This window comes from Bufo bufo, chromosome 2 (assembly GCF_905171765.1).
Source record: "Bufo bufo chromosome 2, aBufBuf1.1, whole genome shotgun sequence".
Lineage (NCBI taxonomy): Eukaryota > Metazoa > Chordata > Amphibia > Anura > Bufonidae > Bufo > Bufo bufo.
The window spans coordinates 343,090,251-343,109,266 of record NC_053390.1 but is presented as its reverse complement, the minus strand read 5'-3'; the positions used below and the strand labels follow the sequence as shown (position 1 = coordinate 343,109,266).

The following is a 19,016-nucleotide window of genomic DNA, read 5'->3' as shown; positions in this document are numbered from 1 at the left end:
CTCAATGACCATGTGTCTTTTTCCAACCAATGTAACATAATGATTATACTATATATGATCATTTTTCATATCAACTAAAAGAATTTTGGATTAGAAGAATAATTCCAATATGAAAATAGTTACAAAATCGAAATCCCTCATTTTCTTCTGCTTCAAAATTCCAGATTTATTTATCAAGGCTACAAGGAAACTTTCCTCTCTATTATACAGGGTGGCCCACGAAAAAAGTAGCTTGCCTCCAATATCTCCACATCGAACTGCTTAATATTAAATCTGTCTTAGTTGTCTACAGCAACCAATCAGAGCTCAGCTTTCATTTTTTCAGAGTCCTGTAGGAACTGAAAGCTGAGTTCCGATTGGTTGCTATGGGCACCTAAGACTGATTTATTATTCAGTTTGATAAAAGTGGCCTATTGTGTCAGAAAGATGTTGTTCTCCCTGGAACGGTGAATAGTGATTGTGGAAGGCTATGTGTGAAGCAGATCGATTAAGGAAAAGCAAGAGACCTTTACCGACAAGCACCCAGGAACAAAACCACCAGCTAAACATTGTATTCAGAGTCTGGTTCAGAAATGGCATCAAACTGGCTCTGTTGCAAACATAAAGAAACCGAGACCTTCATCGATCAGGATGGCTGAAGTTGTGCATGAAATTCAGCAGCAGATTGCAGGTAGCCCCAAAAAGTCAACAAGAAGACTGTCTCAGCAAGTTGGTGTATCACAAACATGAAACCGTACTGAATAATGTGTGTGCAGGAACTGAAAGAGTCTGACAAAGCTAAAGGTGTAAATTACTGTACTTGGTTGCTGGAAGATATTTGGACCCGTTGCTGTACTTCATGACCATTGAAGCTTTGTTTAAATAATCAGGTCACGTAAATTCCCAGAATACGAGGTACTGGTCTGCTGAAAATCCCCATTTGACTCACGAAACACCACTTTACGACCAGAAAATTGGCATTTGGTGTGCAGTGTCAGTAACACGAATAGTGGGCCCAATTTTCATCAAATCAACTGTGAATACCGCAATTTACCTGGACATCTTTAAACAGTTTTACAACCAACTAACACCAGAAGACAAAATGTCCTGCTTTTTCCAAAAGATGGGGCATCATGGCACACCTCACGGGACTCACTGGTACAGGTTCATGAACTGTGAGCAAGGGGTTATGGCCACCATGTTTCCCAGACTTCTCCATATGCGATTTTTATCTGTGGGGAAATTTTAAAAAGAAAGTGTCCGCTAACAATCCACATCCCCTGGATAAACTCAAGGGAAACATCACAAACACTATCCGCAGTATCAGCCAACATAATCCGTGCCCACAGATGCACAGACGTGAACGGGGACCACTTCAGCATCTTTTGTGACTTGTGGGTAATATAAAAACAATCCACTTGCTCGTTAATCTTGTCATACTATCGCTGGAGACGGGCTACTTTATTTGTGGGCCACCATGTATTTAGAAATGAAACTCCATTGTTTAGAGTAGCTTTGCCTTATTTTTCTTTAATAAGAACTATTTCTAACTTATTCTAGCCACGCAGAATATCCCTACATGTAAATGTATCTCACTGGTAGTTATGGAAGATGCAAAAATGAACCTTTATTCATCCTTCTAAAAGGTCACACAAAACAAACAGCTGGTCCTAAAATGATTTGTGATTTTGCTATAGTTGCCCAATTTACTGCCTATGAGCTACAGTTGTTTCTGGTTGTCCTGCAGTAACTGGTATTGATTGTACAAAGTACAAATTCCTGGTCTGCTATACCCCTGTGCCTTTATTGGGGAGCTTAAAGGGGTTATCTCACTTCAGCAAGAGGCATTTATCATGTAGACAAAGTTAATACAAGGCACTTACTAATGTATTGTGATTGTCCATATTGCCTCCTTTGCTGGCTGGATTCATTTTTCAATCACATTATACACTTCTCATTTCTATGGTTATGACCACCCTGTAATCCGGCAGAGGTGGCCGTGCTTGTACACTATTGGAAAAAGCTCTAGCCTATGTGCGGTCCCATGGTCCCAGCCACCAGAGAGACCAGCAATTTTTCCTACATTGTGTAAGCATAGCCACCGCTGATGGATTACAGGGTGGTCGTAACCATGGAAATAGCAGTGTATAATGTGATGGAAAAATGTATCAAGCCAGCAAAGGAGGCAATGTGGACAATCACAATCCATTAGTAAGTGCCTTGTATTAACTTTCTATATGATAAATGCCACTTGCTGGCGTGAGACAACTCCTTTAAGACCTATTATCTCTCTATGCTGTAGTTACTGTATCTTCACACTAGTCTTTTCATCAATATACCAATGATTTTATGTATACTGATCATGTGATGGAAATGCATGCATATTTAAAGGTGGTGTTGAAACGCAAGTAAGAATTAATCATCCGAAACGTATAAGCCAAGCCTGGCTGATGAGGTTCATGTTGGCAAAGGATTTTATGTTTATTCAGTAAAAAAAGACATTTATATTGGAATATTTTACCAGTGGTTAAATTTTCTGGATTTACTACCCATCCTATGGGTTGCCGTGCACAGGAGGAACCTGTTAGCGGCCGAGGTGAGCTGAACTGCTTCTGTCATTTTTTTGACCTGTTTTTTTTTTTTCTCTGCCAGGCTGTTTGGAAGTAGTTCTAGTAAGAATGTGCCGTGCCTTCAATCCATTAAACAACACTGTTCTTTTTGAAGGAAAATATGGAGGAATGCAGATGTTCAAGTCACTAGGTAACTGGTTCATTGGCCATTTGTATGTATCTGTAACATTATATTTTCATATACCATGATCTGAAAGAAAAGAAGAATCAAAAAATCCAATATAATAATGATTGGGTACAAAAGAACAAAATTATAAAAAATAATAATAATTTCCAGTGATGCTGTTACGTTGTACATTATAGAAGCAGTGTCTAAATATACAAAATGTTTCACATGTGACATTTACCTTTTTTACGTTATATACCGGTAATTATTTAAATCTGTGTGCCAGTTTTGTGAATTTGAGAAACTTCAGTAAAATGTCACTTTTTAGAACTGACCACAGACAAAAAAATTAGGCCACTTCCATACAGTCAGTGTTTGGTCAGTGACTGTGAACCAAAACCAGGAGTGGAGCCTACACAAGAATAAGGTATAAGGGAAAGATCTGCACCTGTCCTCTGTTTTTGACCCGCACCTGGTTTTAGCTCACAATCACTGATGAAAATCACTGATAAACACTGACTGTGTAATAGGGACCATAGGCCTCGTTCACATTTCTGTGTCCATTTGACATCCGTGGAAAAAGCCATCTGTGTTTTGGTCTGTGCGTATGTCCATGTGTCATCCATATTCCATAGACACTGATCAGCTGAAAATTAATTTCCAGACGATCTCTTACCAGTGGTCAGTGAAAAACAGACCAAACATGAATTTCACCTATGTTATATCAATGTTTTTTTCATGAACCCATAGACTTCAATAGGAAATTTCGATCCGCATCATGGAGCAAAGTAGAATATGTCTCCATGATTTTTTCACTGACCCGCAGTCAATAAAAAATGCTGATGTGTAAACAAACACATTAAAATCAATCAGTACCTGAGCTATCAAAAATGTGCATACGGAAATATGAACAAGGCCTTAAAGTTACATTTATTTAGCAAAATTACAAGTTTTGGAGAGCATGCACCAACATACATTGTATGCACCTTATTATCACATACATCTATATTCTGTATACCAGCTTTATGAATTAGCTATGTCTGGTAAATTGAGTAGTAATAAAATATTAATATTTTTTTTTATAAAACAGACCTATAGCTATCCCTTAAAAAACATAAACAGTATAAATAAGAACATACATATATACCTCCTAAAGATACAAATGTATAAAAAGGATAATGGCTGTTTGTAAAGTCACTTATATATACTGACTAATATTGCAGTACCAATAGATAGACATAATCCTGCATTCATATAGTCCTTATATGGTGAATATGAAGGAAATGTTCCAGTAATTTAGTTCCTGAGAAGATGATATATACTTGTGTATCTTTTTGATAGCAGGATAACAAAAAGGATAGCAAAGCAGTGTATTCCGTCTCGTTATCCCCCGTTGTTTGGGGGTATAATCAGCAGTGATAGTGTTACCGACAGTAGTATACTGCCGTAACATAGTCTTATACAATGATTGTCCTGTACTGTGCAGCAGCGCTATGTGTATTCAAAGCCTTGCGGTACAGTGTTTCAGCTGAATGGAGGGCAGTCACTTAATGTTTTAAATGTATGCCCCATTCATTGGGATCTATAGCACATCAAATGATATGCGGTCAGGTACTAGCAAATGCATACAGTGGCGTCCCACGTGGCACAGGTACACTGACCACAATTACCTGTCCCGATGTCTTCGCGGTCTGATGCCGCTTGTGTGTTACCGGCTCCCTTTTGGCATCCCACGTGGTTCTGCTGTCCCGGCGTTCCACGTGTCATGTGCCGATGTGTTCAATGGGTGCGTAGGTCAGTATGGGCAGGATTTATATAGATATGGACTATGGAAACGCTTCCACACAGACCATCAGGCACTGTCCAACCCAGGATGGGATGTGCGGGTACTTTAATTCACCAAACGAGTTTCGAAGTCTAACTCTGACTTCTTCATCAGTGGTCATCCGCATCTCCCCACCTTCCTATTTTTATACTCTCAATAAGTTGGACAGAAAATCCGGAATAGATGTTGTTCCTTGTCTTCTTCTGCCTCCTCTTTTGTTTCACATCAATCATATAAAAAACATTCAACAGTATTCAAAACTTGGTGACTTCAGTAAAAATATAAATATCTCCTTTGTCCATATATAATTATTCTGTTATGGGTATGTATATTGGAGGTATTTTTGCGATGTTGCGTTTTTTCTTTTTACATGTATTTTCTATGTATCACATCAGTTCTTGCTTTTGGTATCAAATACTCATCATTTATAAACATATAGAGATTAATAAAAACAATAAAAAATAAAACATATTAAATAATATTAAAAGGTGTGAGTCAGAGATGATAATCTACATCATCTCAATGTATAGGGATAGTCACATGTATAGGATGGACTAATGTCTTATTTGATTTTATTTTTTTTAATTTCTCTTTTGTTGTTTGATCTTTAATTTTGAATTTCTGGTTTTTCTTCTTTTTAATTTTTTTCTCTCACAAGTAGGTTTATTTTGGTGTCTGGGAGTGGAAATGGTAGATGGAATTTCTTGCAAAAGAAGGCTAATGGAACTTCCATCTACCATTTCCACTCCCAGACACCAAAATAAACCTACTTGGGAGAGAAACAAATTAAAAAGAAGAAAAACCAGAAATTCTAAATTAAAGATCAAACAACAAAAGAGAAATAAATCAAAAGAAAAAATCAAATAAGACATTAGTCCATCCTATACATAATGTATTGTAGATTATCATCTCTGACTCACACCTTTTAATATTATTTAATATGTTTTATTTTGTATTGTTTTTATTAATCTCTATATGTTTAATAAATGATGAGTATTTGATACCAAAAGCGAGAGCTGATGCGATACATAGAAAATACATGTAAAAAGAAAAAACGCAACAACTTTGCAACAATACCGCAGCATACATACCCATAACAGAATAATTATATATGAACAAAGGAGATATTTATATTTTTACTGAAGTCACCAAGTTTTGAATACCATTGAATTTTTTCTATATGATTGATGTGAAACAAAAGAGGAGGCAGAAGAAGACAAGGAACAACATCTATTCCGGATTTTCTGTCCAACTTATTGAGAGTATAAAAATAGGAAGGTGGGAAGATGCGGATGACCACTGATGAAGAAGTCAGAGTTAGACTTCAAAACGCGTTTGGTGAATTAAAGTAGCCGCACCTCCCATCTTGGGTTGGACAGTGCCTGATGGTCCATGTGGAAGCGTTTCCATAGTCCATATCTATATAAATCCTGCCCGTACTGACTTACGCACCCATTGAACACATCGGCATATGACACGTGGAACGCCGAGACAGCAGAACCACGTGGGACGCCAAAGGGGAGTCGGTTACACACAAGCGGTATCAGACCGCGAAGACATCGGGACAGGTAATTGCGGTCAGTGTACCTGTGCCACGTGGGACGCCACTGTAGGCATTTGCTAGTACATGACCACAAATCATCTGATGTGCTATAGATCCCAATGAATGGGACATACATTTGAAACATTAAGTGACTGCCCTTTATTCAGCTGAAACACTGTACCGCAAGGCTTTGAATACACATAGCGCTGCTGCGCAGTACAGGACAATCATTGTATAAGACTGTGTTACAGCAGTATACTACTGTCGGTAACACTATCACTGCTGATTATACCCCCAAACAACGGGGGATAACGAGACGGAATACACCTCTTTGCTATCCTTTTTGCTATCTTGCTATCAAAAAGATACACAAGTATATATCATCTTCTCAGGAACCAAATTCCTGGAACATTTCCTTCATATTCACCATATAAGGACTATATGCATGCAGGATTATGTCTATCTATTGGTATTGCAATAGTCAGTATATATAAGTGACATAGCCATTATCCTTTTGATAAATTTGTATCTTTAGGAGGTATATATGTAATTGCGGTAATAATTTTTTATTAATATTGTAGTACTACTTTATTTTATATTATAATAAATCGGGTGCATATATATCCAATTCCTCCGTGTGACCCTAGATGTAGAGTGCCTGTCTATATGATAGCCAATTACATTTACCACTGACTGGGTGAGTCAGATAGACATAGAGCACCTAACACATGACAGTGGAGAGGTAAGCCACTATAATTTTTACTATCCATATGTCTGGTAAATTGTCTTATTTTAGAACTGTGCCACAGTTTGCTCTATCTATTGGACCCATAGGAAAGAGATAACATTGCATTTTCTTGAAATTCTGTACTGTAATTACACTTTTGCATGACTTTGTTGCTGTTATTATTATTATTTTTAAGTAAAAAAAGCAAAAAAAAAATAGAAAAAAAAAATATCTTACATGCCATTATTAATAATATTTTTAGAGCATTTATGTCCCATATTTTCTGTTAGATATCAACCACAGTGCTTTGATCGTAATCAACAGTGGAATTCTATACGTACTTTTGGCCTATGCAAGGTGGTTGTCAGAACGCCTTCAGAGGTCCTATCTGCATTATTATCATACAAATTATCATTTATATTATTCAGTCAATTACTCCGGAATAAAAGGATTTCTAAATAGTGCTGCAATTTCATGAGAAAATATAACCGCTGGTTAAAAAGTATAATATAGACATAACAAAAAAATATGTTTTAAAAGACAATTAGATCTAGTCTTTTTGTTCTATCTCTCCACATGATGTTGATTGAAAATCTGAAATTTTAACTAAACAAAATACTATTTTCTACTAGCACCTGTTTCCCTGACAGGACTACAAGCTGTGCTCCAAGAAAAATGGAACCATGATTAGCATTTAGTTCTCACTCTGCTTTGCTTGGCCTGCAGGTTCTGATGATTTAGTGAATGAAGCATTTGACTTTGCAAAGAGTTTATGTTCACTTCAGCTGACGGAGGAAGAAATTGCCTTGTTTTCTGCGGCTGTACTGATATCACCAGGTACGCAGTGTGAAATTAACCACGAATATGGATTGTTTATATCAATTGCTTAAACTTATATCTTATACAAAGTGCATTGAATAAAGACGATATATTCTTAGGAGCTGTTCATAGAAGTATCTAGTGTAGAAAGTCCCTGTTTTCCCTAAGTAAAAAATCATAAAAATGGCAAAAAATTTAACAAAATTTTGACTTGTTAGGGAATTTACAGATCAAAATGAAATCTCCTGTTTCTATATGGGTGAGACCCGCAATAAATGTAACTTTTTTATTCACTTTGTATTAACACCACTAAAGTGTAGGTAGCCATACTAAGCCTGGGGATCTTGACCCCATAAAAGCCCTTGCTAGACTGATTTAGGGTGCAGCACAAACTTGAATTTGAGAAGCAGCATGAAAAGATTTACTTGCTTCATACAGGAACTTTTCTTCATGTCATCACTCCTTTTACTAACCATGGGTTCTATGTGATCTCTGATTGTCACATGTAATCACCTACTGCACCAAATGCTAAAGTGTGCATCAGCGCTAGGATTATGGTATTCTGTTCCAGCATAAGAATAGAATACCAGAACTGCCAGATCCGGCATGTACCAGACACTGGTAGTACCTGATAAATGCCATTTATTATAATGGGGTTCATTGAGTGTCTGGTGTAATCTTGTGGTATTTCATCCTTTATTTTTATTTTTTGCTGGAATCTGTAAATGATGTCATCCTGCCTACCATATGCCGTCATTGCAGAGCAACCTGACATGAAGTATATGCAGGTGCCAGAGAATAGTGGGTAGTGAGGGCATATCCGCACCCCCCTCCCCCCAGGCTGCTCTGCAAATGGAGGCAATCAGTCCTGCTCACATTCTAGGGAAGGTTGCTGGCAGTCATTTTAAACCATTCCTGGAGAACTCCTTTAATTCACTTAACATTGTGGCTCCCTCTCCCTCTTGTACCTGGGTTCTCTTGACTTACACCTTGCCACATGTATACCTTCAGGTTCTATAACACAACCTGTCAACAAATCTAAAATTTCAGTATATAGCTAGGGGCTAAAAGGGGATACAGAAACTGGCAGCTGTACCTTATTCCCTCACAGTCTTAATGTATGTCTATAGATATATATATATATATATATAAGATATATATACATATATAGATGTTCTGTCCTTTGGCACTTCATCAGTGCCAGACTTAAACCAGGTCTCACTTTTTCTGAAGTAACTCATGCCTATACTCCCCTACTCTCAGCCAGCACCCCACACACTCACACTTTCCTTCCAGAACATTCAGTTTGATATCCAGTTAGGCAATCAGCCCGCCCTCCGCAAAAGCTGTTGCTAAGCAACAAATCACAGAGCCTCACAGGACCAATGTACTCCTCTGCTGCCTTCCTAAATGCCTCCCCTGTGCTATAGATACATCAGACTGGTAGCTTTCTGCTCTCATAGAAAACAAAAGAGGATAGACAAGACAAACGTAGACAAGACAGCAGGGAGGCTAGACACAACAAATAATTTCAGATTTGTTCAATTGTGACTGAAGGAGAAGGTCTTAGCTGCTAACGTGCCCTTACATGCTGGTGTTGGTTCATGCCATCACACTCTACCATCCTGGTGCAGAAAAGCAATGCCCTAATTGCACCCCCATCCCTTCTGGTTCCTTTCGAGAAAGAAATAAGCCATTACTTTCTAACATTATCCTCCCTACTTGTTTGATGAGGACTTGAACAGGACGAGCAATAAATTATATTCCAAACTAATACAGATTTCCATAACACTCAGGATCAGTGTTTGGAAATTCCCATGGGCACTAATAACTGTCAATAATTGAGGTCTGCCAAAAATGGACAAAACTGTTGGGGATCAAGGTAGAACTTGATATCATATCAAAGCCCAGAAGTTTAGCTTTCAAATGATACCAGGCACAAGACACTATATTCTAGGTGCAATATTAACCTAGAATGACATAGCTAAAATGAATTAGCGACCAAGGTATACTTCCTGGTTCTGTGCATTTATGAGAGGTAGCTACAAGATGACATCAGAAAGAAAAGGTCACAGCCTGTTATTGTCATCTCTCCTTCTCAGCGTCCAGTGGCCCCAGGGGGAAAAACTGGTACTTTTATGCATGTTATCACCCCTCTTACCAATCAGCAAGGATATGTGCTGTCTGATTGTCACATGTAGTAAGAGGTTATTTTCCTACTAAAGGAGTGAGAAGTTGAACACGTGCTTGTTTAATCTCCACTCCACCTAATAAGTTAATTTGTTGACTTCAAATGTCCACAAATGGAATCTGGATCATGGAAAGTTTTTGTTTACTTAGTTCTGGTGACTATGTGAAGATAAGACCTAAGGTCCCTTTACATGGGATGACAGAGTAGCAGATTATCAAAAATTTGTTGCTCGCTGGTGGAGGAGACCACTGCATTTACTGAATTGTTATTTGCTAGCAGCAGATTATGTTTACACAGCAGGATCTGCTGCTAGCAAATGACGATTTTTATGTGTGCACAAATGATCGGATTACCCGATGAACGAGAGTTTTGCTTGTTCATCGGGTAATCGGGGGTACATTTACACTGCCAGATAATTGGTAATGAGCATTCCTATGAATGCTCGTTAGTGATTATCTTTAGGATTCTCAGCCCGTGTGAAGGGCCCTTTAGACAAAAGTAACATGTATGGACTCTGCACATTTTGGTATTTTATTGTTAAAATATGTGGTGCATCTGAAGTTCTGCTTTTGTCAGACCTTTAGACACAAATATGATATTTCATTCATTATTTCAAGAAATAAATTATGATTTGATGAAAAATGGCCACAGGTGTAAAAATGTAGGGTAGTATTTTTACAATGGACCAGAAGTCTACTGTCAGAACATACAGAATATGGTTATGGGGACATAATGTGATGTCCTTTTATTGCATAATTTTATTTGTGTTTGTCAAAAGTGTGATGAACATTATCCCAAAAATTTGTGTGATTAGATATATATTTCAAGACTCTCTCTGGGAGATCAGTGCTTATTAAATGTGAAAGTTTTAGATGTAAAAAGTTATACCTGTAGGACAGTCATTGCATGGCTGCTTTGCAGTGTATTCAAGGATTGCATGATTAAAGAGGCTCACACACAATCATTAAATGGCTTTTTCAATTTTCTTTTTTTAAGTTTACCAGAAAGCAAAAAAGTACACACCTCTTAAAAGCCTTGTTCCGCCGCTCATGTCCCTGCCTCTCTGATCCCCTCTGGGTTTGTCACTTGCCGTTCATCACAACCAATAAATCAGCTGGCACCACCAAATATAAAAGAAATGAATAGACACCCTGGGTGCCGTGAATGTGCCCCAAAAAACAACCACCATATAAGCAGACAGGACATGTGATCAGACAGGGCACACCGAAGTAAAGTATTTATAATCTTTATTAAGCAACAAGCGCTGTCAGAAAACAATTAAAAACATCTAAAAGTATATATAGCACACAAAAGGTAATACATCACACACCATTGATAAGGTGTAACTATATACCCTCTATACCCTATATACCCTCCCTACAGCATGATGTAGTCGAAGAAAGAAGTAAGAAATATCTTATTGGCAGGTGTGCTTGCTATTGTTGATCCATATGTCAAAGAATTCCTTAGTAAGTCCTAATTCTAAGAATATTCTGAACCTTTAAGTGGAGTGTCACAGCCATATAAACCCATCATAGGCCAATTTATGGCAGAAAAGCCCCACTTGCATAGAAATTATCTTGTCGGCAGCACATCTCCAATCATTCTTCATACGGCTAATCGTATGCATTTCGCATTTAGGCTGCACACCGTATGATAGATCCACATTGTCTTATGCATTGCATTGGGTATTTGATATATCAAAAATATATTCTAAAATATCTCAATGTTACATCAGGTCCCATGCAAATATCACTGTTTTTTAAACCATCCTCCGATGTCAACCACCTGACCTACAAATGCTCTCGCTTCAATATATTGACTAAAAGCAAATAATTATACTAATTCTAGTTTGTACATTATTCACAATTCTCCACAATATAAAATAACCTGCAATTCAGTTTCTAGTATAGTGGTTGTCTAGTAAAGTGGTGCAAATGCACCCGAGCCTCTTCTAACAACAGGAGTTGTTCTCTCTGCAGAGTAACACATCCTCCTTTTTGTCAATACATTTGTTCTAAGTCTCCAGTCTTCTTACACCAAATCCTCTTTCCTTGTTGCTAACTAGAAAGCATTAGAGACACAGAGTGAAAGAGAATCCTTCTGGGGATATTCTTATGATTAAATTGTTTAACCACAGACTGTCATGGTGCATTTTCATTTAGCTGACTGAAGAATGTTCCTTCTGAGAGACCAACATTTGTAATCAGAGTGAAGTCAGAGTACTAATCCATTCTTTTCTACTTGCGTTTGTTTTGACTATTGCCCCAGCTTTAATTAAGCCTAATCCTTTAGCAAATATGTACAAAATTACCAAAATATAAAAAATCTTAGCATGATTTATTATTTTATAAATAAGTATTGCCTTCAGCATGTTACATGCCTGCGTTTGCAGGGGACTTCTGTTGATAACTGCGTTCATTGGCTTTAATGCTAAAACACAATTGTGATCAAAAATTACTGTTATGTACAGGTTTGGACTGGTCCACAGGGAACAGGTGAATCCCCTGGTGAGTCCTGAGCAAGGGTGGATCCCCAGTCCCCCACCTCCTGCACAAGTTGCAGATAGCACAGTAGACTGCACTACATGTAGATAGTGTACAGCATCTCAAACATCCTGTGTTCATATGAAAACTGGGTAGATTATTGAAAAAATTACACCGTTTATTATTATAGATGGAAAAGGTGGCTGAGATAACCTCTAAGTACAGAAGCTGCCAGCCAGTATCCACTTTCCCTAGGGACCTGCCTTCTCAAAGTCGCTGCAGAGAAGCCCATAATCAATAATCTTGCAGCGTCTTGCTACTGTATGTCGTTGTCTAAGCATATGTTCCTGGCTCACATATCTAAGAGACGCCTAGTATAAGGCAAGAGCAAGTCACCAGAATACTGCCGGAGTCTCCAGGACAGAGCTGTATGAGGAACAGGCTAGGTAGCATGCTAGTATAGGTAAAAAAACAAGTGTGTTGGTGCAGTTTTAGGGATTTCATCAGAGGTCAGGTAATATTTGCATGTAGCTGTACAGTGGTCCCCTAGAATGTATTTTACTGGTTGGCCCTAGTCATCTATGTCCAAAACTGCTGATATATCCTAGTGAATATTCAGTGCCCAGAAAAGAGGTCAACAGATTAGGCAGCTCCCTATGGCACCATTTAAAGGAAGAGCGCAGAACCATCACAACCAGCGGATAGTAGAGTTAGGAAGTGGGATGTTAGCAACTGGGATGAATAGGAAGAGATATGTAAAGGGTTTGTGATTAAGCAGCTTTAAAATCGATGTTTATTTATTAGTTTTCTATGTAAAATTGGGAAAGGGTTTTAAATGTTTAATATTTTTGTGTTTCATAGTTTTAAAATCTTTTTCTACTTTAATTTTTAGTCCGCTAAGGGGACTATAATATGCAATTTTCTGATCACTTGTACCATAGACTGCAATAGAATAGTATTGCAGTCCATGGGATTTCAACATACTTCCTATTAAGTGCTGTTGGGAGCAGGGCTTAACAGACAGTTGCTATGGCAGGCCTGAGAGCCTTCACAAGGAACTAGGCTGCCATAGCATCCAATCTGAACCCTGAGCCCTCTCCCTCTAACTCCCCAGATGCCACATTTTATATTGTATTTGGGGAAAATGACTAGGATCAGTGTAATCTCTGATGTGAGCTGTATTACATAGCTATCACTTGCTACATATGTAGCTGGCTCAGCTCATGACCCTGCTCCATATATCACAATATATCACAGATAAATCTGGTCTAGATCAGGATTGATCTTCTCAAATAGGTGGTTTTATTGAAAAGTTTTACTGTATATCTTATTGCTACATGAATGCAGACCCTTTTATCAGAGGAAGGTCATATCATTCAAAGTACTGGATATGAAGAAGTTATATGTCTCATTTTGTACATTCCTTAGCAATAATCCATATCAGATGTATTTTATCTATAATGTTTATTTTATTTCTATTATACAATTAAAGACATGATCCAAATGGGTCATACGAGGAGACCAAAAATTAAAATTTAGCCTTTGGTCTATACATCCTGTTAAGACTATGCAGGTAGCTAACCTTATAAATCACTTATATAAATCTTTTCTTTTTTTTTTTACTTTTAGAAAGGCCATGGCTCATAGAACCAAGGAAAGTTCAGAAGCTTCAAGAGAGAATTTATTTTGCACTTCAGCATGTGATTCAGAAGAACCACTTAGATGATGAGACATTGGCAAAGGTATGTACTAGTCATAAGAAGTGCATTTTCATGTAGAAATACAACCTTCACATACTGAACTTAAATAACACATGACAAGTGGCTAAAAATATTATTCTGGATACGGTAGGCTGTGTGATAGCATATAACAGTGTTAAAAGGCATCAGAGTTAGGGTCCATTCACACGTCTGCAATTCTGTTCCGCATTTTGAGGAACAGAATTGCGGACCCATTCATTTCTATGGGGCTGCATGATGTGCTGCCCGGATCCAGAAATGCGGACCGTTCCCGAAAAAAATAGAACATGTCCTATTCTTGTCCGCAATTGCGGACAAGATTAGGCATATTCTATTATAGTGCCAGTGATTGCCGATGTCCGTGTTTTGCGGATCCGCGGATCCGTGGATCCGCAAAACACACACGGATGTGTGAATGGACTCTTATTCAGATTTAGCTATACATTTCTTTAATGGCGGATTCTGGAGATTTTTTTTGTTTTTAGCAGTTGCTATTAACTTTTAATTTTTTTCAGTGAAATACACCAAACAAGGATTATTTGCAACAAGTTATATTGCTCCCATGCATCATAGATCTAAAGTGAAAAATGATGCAACTGATGCAATGATGCAAATGATTAGAAATATCCTGCCACTTTGTATATACAGCTCCTATGTAGACCATTCTGTTTCCAGACTACAGACACATTCTGTGTAATCTAATCCTGATGTCATCCTTGTTTCCATTTGTCCAGCTGCTATGTAAACCATTGTGTTTCCATGGCTACAGACACATTCTGAGTAATCTAATCCTGATGTCATCCTTGTTTCCATTTGTCCAGCTCCTATGTAAACCATTGTGTTTCCATGGTTACAGACTACAGACACATTCTGTTAAATCGAATGCTGATGTCATACTTGTTTCCATTTGTCCAGCCCCTATGTAACGCATTGTGTTTCCATGGCTACAGACACATTCTGTGTAAACTAAACCTGATGTCATACTTGTTTCCATTTGTCCAGCCCCTATGTAACCCATTGTGTTTCCATGGCTACAGACACATTCTGTGTAAACTAAACCTGATGTCATACTTGTTTCCATTTGTCCAGCCCCTATGTAACCCATTGTGTTTCCATGGCTATAGACACATTCTGTGTAAACTAAACCTGATGTCATACTTGTTTCCATTTGTCCAGCCCCTATGTAAACCAATGTGCTTCCATGGTTACAGACACATTCTGGGTAAACTAAACCTGATGTCATACTTGTTTCCATTTGTCCAGCCTCTATGTAAACCATTGTGCTTCCATGGTTACAGACACATTCTGTGTAACTAAACCTGATGTCATCCTTGTTTCCATTTGTCCAGCTCCTATGTAAACCATTGTGCTTCCATGGTTACAGACTACAGACACATTTTGTGTAATCTAATCCTGATATCATACTTGTTTCCATTTGTCCGCTAACAACTGTATGACATGAATTAGGGAATTTATGAAAAAGAGCATGACTGTAGGATTAGAATACACAGGGTTTGTTTGTAGTTTGTAACCAAGCAGACACATAGCACTGCATAGGAACTGCAGACACAAAAAAACTATATTTTTTTATTTAACACTATTAGAATGTATTCTTTAAGGAGCATTTCCCCTATCATTAAATATACTCATTTAAGTTATCTTCTTGTATGACATCTGTGCATTACCCTATATAGCTGTTTTTATATCTTGTGTCTAGAAAAGGTAGGCAGCAGCCAAAGGCGTCCACTGTTACAATTCCCACTGGGGTTACCTAATATCTTTCCGAGACCCCTAAAAGGCAAATCTGCCTAGTTATTCAGCAATTATTTTGTGGGATTACTGACTGAAAAAAAAAAATATGATTTGCCATTTACCAGTCTATAGAAGCAACATAGATAGATACCTGAAAATAATTTATACCAATTTAACAGAAGAGTTTTTGAGACAATGGGAGAGATTTATAAAAACTGATGTAAAGGAAAACTGACTAAGTTGCCCATAGCAACCAATCAAATTCTACAGTTCATTTTTCAGAGCTCCTTTACATAATGTAAGGTGGAAATTGAGTTGCTGCTATGGGCAACTAGGCTAGTTCTACTTTAAATCAGTTTTGATGAATCTCCCCCAATACTTTTAACTGGTCTTCTGAAAATACTAAAGTATGACATAGCTTATCTTATTTCATATAACATCTAGAAATTATCTGCTACATTTCGTGAAGAAAGTTCACACATGGTTCACAACAATTCATTAATAAATATTTTAATGTGTATAGCTTGAAAATGTTTTATTAAACAATAAATTACCATTAATGAAATAGCCAAATATACTATAATACTGCCATACAGACGTGCGGGAAAGCATAGTGTCACCTGTATCCCTGAGTATTTCATATAGAAAACATTCTATACAAATACATACCATAATATATCATAATTATATCATTTTTTTTAATGCACTGCATAGTGGCTATTAGTTACCAGGGTACATTTTAGATCAATAAGCCAATGGATTTGTTAGCAGAGTATTTATAGCCAAAATAAAGTATAAAATTGGTTGTGCCTTAGCATGTCCCAATGGACAGATGACCTGTGCCAGCCTCTAGCCTACCAGATAGCCAAATGTGTTTTTTTAATCTATTTTAAGTGCCATCTGGTTTTGTCTATTTTCACTACCCAGATATATATCGCAATTTTATCCTGAAGCTGGCCATAAACATACATCAAGCCTGCCAAATTTGTTCAGGATCAGCTGCTGATCATATGTGTATGGGGACCTCCCTGCTATTCCCCGACAGCAGATGTCAGGGAAAACCAGATGGGGAAAGAGGGATCGGGTAGTGATGAGCGGCAGGGGCAATATTTGAATTTGCGTTATTTTGCGAATATTTGAGCGAAAATTCATCATAAATTTGCCAATTCTAGAATTTGCCATTATTTTTTTGATTGTGAAAATCGGCAATGTAATATGAGCGTATTGCGCGCACAATACAGGCGTGGGTCACTTTTGCTAGATTTTCAAGCTGCTAGAAGTTTCCTGAGACTGGAGAAAATGGCTGACACAACAGAACATTACAATGGCTAATAAAGCTAACTAACTATCTAATGTAATGACACAGCAAAGCACAGAGCACAGCAATAACACTGCTTTCTCTCTCAGAACTCCATAAAACTACAGAAAATGGCTGTTGGGGAGGTTCTTATATAGTAAGGAGGGGGGGGCAACTTTCCTATTGGTTGCTAGGGATGTTGCTAAGCTCAGTCAAAGACATTGCAGCCTTCTCATTGGCCCACAGGCAAGAAGCAGGAAGGGATCATGGATTAAGATGGAAAAAAATCGAGAATATTCGCAAATACAAATATACAGCACTATATTCTAAATCTTCGCGAATTCTCTAAGTGGCGATATTCCCGATTAAAATTTGCAATTCGAATGTTCACGCCCATCACTAGAATCGGGTATGTTTTATTTCAATATCATTTAATCCCACAGGAGAAAAGTCCCTTCCAAAGGGGTTTGAAAGAGATCTATTCCCGCTTCCCCATCAAAAAAATATTCACATCCACCCAGCATTGTTGACTTGACTCCTTAACCTCTAGCCCTATTTTTTCTGTTTGTTTCGTTTTTTTTTGTTTTAAATGTGGCTGTTGCTTTTTCTTACTTTTAATGCCATCATCTGAGGATTAACCCTGGTTTGTGATTTTAACCATCTCTTTGATTTCTTCACAGTTAATAGCCAAGATACCAAACTTAACTGCACTTTGCAACTTACATGGAGAGAAGCTGCAGGTATTTAAGCAATCCCACCCAGAAATAGTGAATACGCTATTCCCTCCATTGTACAAGGAGCTATTTAACCCCGACTCAAGCACTGGCTGCAAGTGAAGACATTGGGATTTTCACTTAGCTATGGAATGCATCACTACTAAGACAAAAGAAATGTGCTCAAAAGGACTGATGAAAACTACAAAAGAAACAAAAAAAAACATCACTACAGCAGCACTAGGAATGTCCTGCACTTACTAGAATTATTTTTCACCGCTACAGTTTGAAGAATGTAAATATGCACCTCTGAGTGGGGCTCTCTCTTCTTCTTATTAACTGTTTGGTTTTCCTTTGGAACTGACCGTTTAACACTTTTGCTGCCAGAGGCTGCGGCAGAAAATAAAAGGTATTGCAAAGCCCTCTGGTAGCCGAAGCATTTATCTTAATATATAGAACACTGGGTGTATTTACTTTTTTTATATATATAATTTGAGAGACGACAATTTATAGAATTTTATTGTAGATATCATTATGAGCATATACTTCTACAGTATTACTCTTCTTTCTGGATTACCGTTTCATCTCTAATTTAAGTGAATTTGAATTCTTTCTATGTTTTAGATGCATGTGTAGATGGTAATGGTGTATATATATAAATATATATATATATATATATATATATATATATAAATACACACCAATAACTGCACCTTTGCCGTGGTGTAATCCCGTACTTACACTCAAATTCTGCTAGTTTTCTTTCTGTCTTTCTTTGATGATGTTGTGTTTTTTCCCCTTGAATTTATGTATTTAATTTATGTTTGGGCAATCAAGTTTCAATCAAAAAAGCCATTGTTTGAACAATAATTGCCAATGTATTGTATATCTACCAAATGGTAAAAATGTCACATTGGGTTATGTACAGTAGAAGCATGCCAGGTGTGTAATGGTTGAAAATGACACAACACTCCCATACAGAAACAAATATCCAGCTACAAAGGCAATTGACAATAGCAAACACTGGTACAGGATCTTGTAAATGGTAAAAGTACAAGATATAGTTTTGAGGAAAGTATATATTTTTATTGAATGGTTCTTAGTATTTACCTTTGTACTTCAGATACACAGATAGAAACAGAATAATTGCACTGAGAGTTTGGCTCTGTCAAACACGAGATGTTTGTGCCATTGGGTAAACCAGATTTA

General features: G+C 37.5%; 1 protein-coding gene across 1 annotated transcript in view; it reads left to right on the top strand.

The window, feature by feature from the left end:
- The window catches only part of RORB (RAR related orphan receptor B), a 117,245-nt gene extending 99,315 nt beyond the window's left edge, over positions 1–17,930 (top strand). The window contains exons 7-10 of the mRNA XM_040420310.1: positions 2,632–2,739; positions 7,537–7,647; positions 13,936–14,048; positions 17,775–17,930. Coding sequence (XP_040276244.1) covers positions 2,632–2,739; positions 7,537–7,647; positions 13,936–14,048; positions 17,775–17,930 — 488 coding nt within the window. The remainder of the gene's footprint in view (positions 1–2,631; positions 2,740–7,536; positions 7,648–13,935; positions 14,049–17,774) is intronic.
- Positions 17,931–19,016: the final 1,086 nt, after the last annotated feature.